This window comes from Gadus macrocephalus, chromosome 14, assembly GCF_031168955.1.
Source record: "Gadus macrocephalus chromosome 14, ASM3116895v1".
Lineage (NCBI taxonomy): Eukaryota > Metazoa > Chordata > Actinopteri > Gadiformes > Gadidae > Gadus > Gadus macrocephalus.
The window spans coordinates 1,809,318-1,816,817 of NC_082395.1; the positions used below are offsets into that span (position 1 = coordinate 1,809,318).

Genomic DNA, 7,500 nt, shown 5'->3' on the forward strand with positions numbered 1-7,500 from the left:
CACGGAGCTAACACACACAGAGCAACACGGAGCTAACACAGACAGAGCAGCACGGAGCTAACACACACAGAGCAACACAGAGCTAACACACACAGAGCAACACGGAGCTAACACACACAGAGCAACACAGCGCTAACACACACAGAGCAACACGGAGCTAACACACACACAGAGCAACACAGAGCTAACACACACAGAGCAGCACAGAGCTAACACACACAGAGCAACACAGCGCTAACACACACAGAGCAACACGGAGCTAACACACACAGAGCAACACAGAGCTAACACACAGAGCAACACAGAGCTAACACACACAGAGCAACACAGAGCTAACACACACAGAGCAACACAGAGCTAACACACACAGAGCAACACAGAGCTAACACACACAGAGCAGCGTCTGACCCAGCGCCCGGACAACAGAACACACATGAACCCGGGATACGCAAAGATACCATCATGATGCAGTTGTGGACTTCTGGACGTGTGTGTGTGTGTGTACGTGCGTGTGCGTGTGTGCGTGCGTGTGTATTGAATGTTATTTTGTAATTGAAATAATACGACGGTCAAACAATGTTTGATTGAAATCGTAAAAACATCCAAGTAACTAACTTGGATGGGGGACATTTCCCCAGACCAAGACTAGCATCTCCGCTAATGCATTAGCTTTCCTCTTCCTCTTGGGCCTCACAACATGGCGTCCTCTCCTTCCCCCCCCCCCCCCCCCTCCCAGACTAAACATCCTGCCCCTACATATCACCACTGCCCTGACACGCATGAATCATAGCCCCCATAGTCACAATACATTAACAGAACCGTCTAAAAACAGACCCCATAGCCTCACCACACACAAGTGTGTTTTATTTATTCAGATCCCGGTGATTACGTCACTGGACTGATTCTTTATCTCCGACCCAGGCAGACTCTCACTCCCATCTCGACCCTCCGCGATAGCGTCTTAGAATCACAAAGCCGTCTGACTGCAGGCGGGGACACTCGGGCCGTGAAGTAATGACCTCCTGTCTGTCACGCAGGGACGACTGTTCTCATAGGCTGTCAACTTATTTCAGCACCAGGCTCGCGTGATATTTAGCTTTCATTAGCCCGCTGACTCTCCATGGCGACCTTACGATTGTAACCATGGTGATCTGCGGGGGGGGGGGGTCACCTCTTGGCAGTGAATGAGTGAACGCATTCAGCAACAGCTCCATATGACCCTCCTCTACACTAAGACCGCTGTGTGTGTAGTTTATAGAATGTGTGTATGTGTGTACGTGTAGTTTATAGTGTGGTATACATGCTTCAGTGTGCATGATGTGTGCAAATGCTAATACATGGCCTCGCAGACTTCCCTGAAGTGTACCTCTCATTCCCAGCAGGGGGAACAGGAATACTGGGGAGGAGGAGGAGGAGGAGGAGGAGGAAGAGGGGGAGGAGGAGGAGGAGGAGGAGGAGGAGGAGGAGGAGGAGGAGGAGGAGGTGCCTCTTACAACGTCACACCGGCTCTGTGACACACAGCACTGGTGCTTGTGTGTGTGGCTTTGTTCCCAGTGCTGACGTCGTACCTGGGACTGGGACTGAGACTGAGAATGTTTGACCATCTGATGCGTCAGAGGTTTGATTCCCACACAGAAGGCCTTTGTAGGCCAACCTCCTCTTTAAAGAAGTTAAGTTACATTAGGTTAGATTAAGTTACATTTAGTTATATTATGTTACATTAAGTTACATTAAGTCACATTAAGTCACCTTCAACCTCTTCATTGTTATTTCAGCTCCTAGTTGGAAGCTTTCCATCCATCTCCTTGTGGTCTTCGCTAACCGAGGCGTTGTGGTGTCCTGGGGGACTCCAGAGCCCACCACGTACGTCTGGACCCTACCCTGGCCACAGCTCGGGTTTAAACCTCGCTGCTGCGCTCAATGATCTATCTATTTAAACTTTGACCTGGGTGACGCTGCCCCCTAGAGGTACATCCAATCAGATTACAGCTTTTTTTGATGTTCTCAAACCAACGAGATTTGAACCCAGCAACGGCTTTCATAATCTCTAAATCCAAGTACATGTTTTGAGAACGAAAAGCGTTGGTCTGGGCTCCATTCCAAACACAGAACCTCTAGTCCGGCTCTCTGCTCGACCTTCATCCTGTGCTGCAGACTCACCGACTCCGGGGCCTTGATGAAGACCTTGGTGCGCCCCATCTGGTACTGGTCCTGGTCCATGTGGACCGCGTGCAGCAGATGGAGAACCCCCTGCTTCTCCTCGCCGCGCCACGTGGGCCACGACTCCTTGGTGAGGATCGCATACCTGAGGAGAAACAGCAGGGACTCACTATAGCTTCACACACAGTCCTGAGAAACAACACTGACTCACACACACACAGACCTGAGGAGAAACAACACAGACTCACTATAGCTTCACACACAACAGCGATAGAGGTTTAGACAATCACTGTAAGATAATTATAATAGAACAATTATACGCTATGAGACGGAGGGAGACCCCAAGATGTCAGAGAGAGAGAAACAAAAGAGACTTGATGATGACAATGGCCCATCATTAATGGAGTTCTATTCGGTGGAGTTCACCTGTTGAGGAACTTCCTGAAGACCCTCCGGTAGGCGTAGCCGGCTCGCCTCACCCTGATGTTCTCCTTCAGTCCGAGGTATTCCACCTGGTGCTTCACCCTGGGGCACCCACCCAGAGAGAGAGAGGGTCACAACACAGGCCGGAGAGAGAGAGGGTCACAACACAGGCCGGAGAGAGAGAGGGTCACAACACAGGCCGGAGAGAGAGAGGGTCACAACACAGGCCGGAGAGAGAGAGGGTCACAACACAGGCCGGAGAGAGAGAGGGTCACAACACAGGCCGGAGAGGGAGAGGGTCACAACACAGGCCGGAGAGAGAGAGGGTCACAACACAGGCCGGAAAGAGAGAGGGTCACAACACAGGCCGGAGAGAGAGAGGGTCACAACACAGGCCGGAGAGAGAGAGGGTCACAACACAGGCCGGAGAGAGAGAGGGTCACAACACAGGCCGGAGAGGGAGAGGGTCACAACACAGGCCGGAGAGAGAGAGGGTCACAACACAGGCCGGAGAGAGAGAGGGTCACAACACAGGCCGGAGAGAGAGAGGGTCACAACACAGGCCGGAGAGAGAGAGGGTCACAACACAGGCCGGAGAGAGAGAGGGTCACAACACAGGCCGGAGAGGGAGAGGGTCACAACACAGGCCGGAGAGAGAGAGGGTCACAACACAGGCCGGAGAGCGAGAGAATCACCACACTCTGGAAACCTTCACTGATGGGAAGAGTAAATGGACTGCATATACTTACTGCGCTTTTCTAACCAGTGGCCACTCAAAGCGCTTTACAACACTGCCTCACATTCACCCGTTCACGCACACATTCACACACCGACGGCGGAGTCAGCCACGCAGGGCGACAGCCGACTGGTCAGGAGCAGTCAGGGGGAGGCGTCTCGCTCAGGGACACCTCGACACTCGGCTAGGAGGAGCCGGTTACCAGCCAACCTGCTCTGCCTCCTGAGTCACTTGCTCCACCCGTGATAAACGACGTGGTGTGCCCGACTCGTTATAAAACCATCAATAACGAGTCAGGTGATTTATTCACACATTCTGTCCCCGGTCTCACTGCCGATGCTTCAGAACGCTCACACCCTCCTCTTATACACCTTCAGCTGCCCTCAGAGTGGAGGGGTAATATCCTGCTGGTTTATGATTCATCATACTATAACAAAGCGCTCTGGGATGACTCAATGTGTCTGGGCTTCCTGTCCATGAGTGGTTCCGTGGCTAATTACGCACGCCTGCCCGTAGCCCGCTGGCAACAGGAAGTGGATCAGGGCCTAACCAATAAGAGTGCACCCGCCGTCAGTACATTAAGTGCCCGGGCTCGAAGATCGGAGCAGAAAGGGAGGGGAAGCGGAACCAGAAGGAGGCGGGATCGGGCACTTCCTGTGGAAGGTGCTTTTTGAAACCACAATATAGAATAAGGAGAATAACAACATCCTCGCCAGGACAAAACAACAAGCTGGGTGGTCAACGTGTTGGCTGGTGACCGGAAGGTTGCTAGTTTGAGTGTCGAGGTGTTCCTGAGCGAGACGCCTCAGCCCGACTGCTCCTGACGTCGCCCTGCGCGGCCGACTCCGCCGTCGGTGTGTGAATGTGTGAGTGAACGGGTGAATGTGAGGCAGTGTTGTGAAGTGCTTTGAGGGGCCACTGGTTAGAGAAGTGCGGTATAAATAAAGAACATTTATCAATCACACCAGTGGGCATGAAAAAGACCGCTGGTTGGGACTGAAGTATGAAAGCATGAAGCACAACTGCCTTTAGGATGGGGACAAGATGTGACGGTGGTCCAGCATGGAACCAGGGACCTACCGGCTCTCCTCCCAGTCCCGGGGCTTCTTGGTCTCGTTGGGCTTGATGCAGCGGATGTAGTGGGGGGTGCACTTCATCAGCGTGCTCACCAGGTCGTTGGCTTGTTTCTGCAGAGCGAGAACGACCGGCGGTGAGAAAAGGACACTGACACAGCAGCAGGGGTCTGCTGTAGGTGGTTTTCTGTTGACTGAGAGATTTAAGCATCGAACATGTTTGCGTACGCGTAGTCATTCGTGCAACATGTACTGGATGTAAAGGTAGACGCAGTTTAAGAGGGAAGGTTCCGGATGTGTGGACACAGGAGGATGTGAAACAGCAGCATTAGAAGGGGAGGTTTACCTAGTCCGGACAGACGGACAGTAACCTACCCTAAAGTGTCCCGGCAGCAGGAGAAGGGGAGGTTCAGGCAGACAGACAGACGGACAGGTTAACCTACCTTTATTTTACTTCCTGCTGTGGTAGGCCGGCCTTTCTTCTCAGCGTTCAGGTTCTCCTGGAACAGACCTCTGATGAAGGAGCTGGAGGAGGGGGCGGGGCATAGGGAGAGAGGGGCGGGGCATGGGGAGAGAGGGACGGGACATTGGGAGAGAGGGGCGGGACATGGGTCAGGACGGGCAGAGAGAGCCAATAGGGCTTAGGGTTGTCACGTCGCTTGAGATGTTGAAACAAATGATAACAACGTTAACGGTTCGACGCGTTTTCAACATCAGTGTGTAATTTGCACTTCAGAAAAGCACTTCAGGAACGTCTGTTTAGGAACCAGCCAACGAAGGCTATTCCGTAACCAAGTTCAATTGAGCAAAGTCCTTCTTCAGGTTGTATCATGGGATCGGAGAAGTGTCCGTGGACGTGCTCGTCTTTGTCTCTGTCAGTGGACGTGCTCGTCTTTGTCTCTGTCAGTGGACGTGCTCGTCTTTGTCTCGGTCAGTGGACGTGCTCGTCTTTGTCTCGGTCAGTGGACATGCTCGTCTTTGTCTCTGTCAGCGGACGTGCTCGTCTTTGTCTCTGTCAGTGGACGTGCTCGTCTTTGTCTCGGTCAGTGGACGTGCTCGTCTTTGTCTCGGTCAGTGGACATGCTCGTCTTTGTCTCTGTCAGCGGACGTGCTCGTCTTTGTCTCTGTCAGCGGACGTGCTCGTCTTTGTCTCTGTCCGTGGACATGCTCGTCTTTGTCTCTGTCAGTGGACGTGCTCGTCTTTGTCTCTGTCAGTGGACGTGCTCGTCTTTGTCTCGGTCAGTGGACATGCTTGTCTTTGTCTCTGTCAGTGGACGTGCTCGTCTTTGTCTCCGTCAGTGGACGTGCTTGTCTTTGTCTCTGCCAGTGGACGTGCTCGTCTTTGTCTCGGTCAGTGGACGTGCTCGTCTTTGTCTCTGCCAGTGGACGTGCTCGTCTTTGTCTCTGTCAGTGGACGTGCTCGTCTTTGTCTCTGTCCGTGGACGTGCTCGTCTTTGTCTCTGTCCGTGGACGTGCTTGTCTTTGTGTCTGTCCGTGGACGTGCTTGTCTTTGTCTCTGTCAGCGGACGTGCTCGTCTTTGTCTCTGTCAGTGGACGTGCTTGTCTTTGTCTCTGTCAGTGGACGTGCTTGTCTTTGTCTCTGTCAGCGGACGTGCTCGTCTTTGTCTCTGTCAGTGGACGTGCTCGTCTTTGTCTCTGTCCGTGGACGTGCTCGTCTTTGTCTCTGTCAGTGGACGTGCTCGTCTTTGTCTCCGTCAGTGGACGTGCTTGTCTTTGTCTCTGCCAGTGGACGTGCTTGTCTTTGTCTCTGTCCGTGGACGTGCTTGTCTTTGTCTTGGCTTCGTGGGTTAAAGACAGCGACCTCAGACCAACATGGCAGCACCTCCTAAAGAGAAGTCCCTGGTGTCAACATCTCAGTCGTTTGTGGACGGTCGTTTGTAGCGTGTGGATAAGTGCAGTTGTGGCTCCCACTTGGCTCTCAACGACCAGACACCCTAGCTATACGGTTGAGTCTGTCTAAGACGCCTCAATTACAGCGCTGAGAATCAAATGAAAAGCCTTCTGTGCTTGTGAGGAGTGGAGTTATCCTCTAATCACTGACAACAGAGGACCGATCGCGCCCTCCGCGCTCTGCTCCACTCTCAGGTCCGAGGCGTTTCCTTCCTCGCTTCCTCAAGGTTCTCCAAGCCCATTGTGTGACCGTGGCAACAATGTGTCCCAGTACCACGTTTGTGTGCATACTGTGTGTGTGTGTGTGGGGGGGGGGGATTTTTGCATTTGTGTAAAGCCTTGTGTAGAGGGGGTAAGACAGACAGCCCCCTCTCTCTGGTGTGAGACACCCCCGGCAGAACGGGGTTAGTGGGCTGAGAGAGAGAGAGAGAGAGAGAGAGAGACAGAGAGACAGAGAGACAGAGAGACAGAGAGAGAGAGAGAGAGAGAGAGAGAGAGAGAGAGATGTAGGACAGAAGACACAGGCAGGCTGTTTGCACAGATGGTCACTGACTCTAATACGATGCCCCCCCCCCCACAACCCTGGGGGGAGGAGGGGGTCAGGGGGGAGAGACCACGCAGCCCCCCCGTGTGTTAAGGCAGGGGGAGGGGCTTGGGGGCACGCGTCCATTGTCTCTGGCTGCACTCGGAGGTCTGGAGCTCGATAAGAGCCACGCGCCCCCTGACAATAGAAGGCCCCCCCACACCCCCAGAGGGTCCCCTCACACCCCCAGAGGGTCCACTCACACCCCCAGAGGGCCCCCCCACACCCCCAGAGGGTCCACCCACACCCCCAGAGGGTCCACCCACACCCCCAGAGGGTCCCCTCACACCCCCAGAGGGTCCACTCACACCCCCAGAGGGTCCCCTCACACCCCCAGAGGGTCCACCCACACCCCCAGAGGGCCCACCCACACCCCCAGAGGGCCCACCCACACCCCCAGAGGGTCCACTCACATCTCACTGCTCTGCATCAACTCGATGAGGTCGCTGAACAGAACGTCACGGTTCCTCTCACAGAACCCCTCTGCGTCGTAGGAGACCTGGGGGAGAGCGAGGGAGGGAGGGAGGGGGGTAGGGAGGGAGAGAGGGAGGGAGGGAGGGAGGGAGGGAGGGAGGGAGGGGGAGAGAGGGAGGGAGAGGGAGGGGGAGAGAGGG

At 54.3% G+C, this 7,500-nt stretch overlaps 1 protein-coding gene across 2 annotated transcripts in view; it reads right to left on the reverse strand.

Annotated features, from left to right (window-relative positions):
• The window catches only part of myo1ea (myosin IEa), a 39,159-nt gene that overhangs the window by 8,153 nt on the left and 23,506 nt on the right, over positions 1–7,500 (reverse strand). For both annotated transcript variants that reach the window (XM_060071209.1, XM_060071208.1), the window contains exons 15-19: positions 7,300–7,385; positions 4,836–4,917; positions 4,400–4,506; positions 2,587–2,685; positions 2,161–2,305 (exon numbers count right to left, since the gene is read on the reverse strand). In XM_060071209.1, the coding sequence (XP_059927192.1) occupies positions 2,161–2,305; positions 2,587–2,685; positions 4,400–4,506; positions 4,836–4,917; positions 7,300–7,385 (519 nt within the window). The remainder of the gene's footprint in view (positions 1–2,160; positions 2,306–2,586; positions 2,686–4,399; positions 4,507–4,835; positions 4,918–7,299; positions 7,386–7,500) is intronic.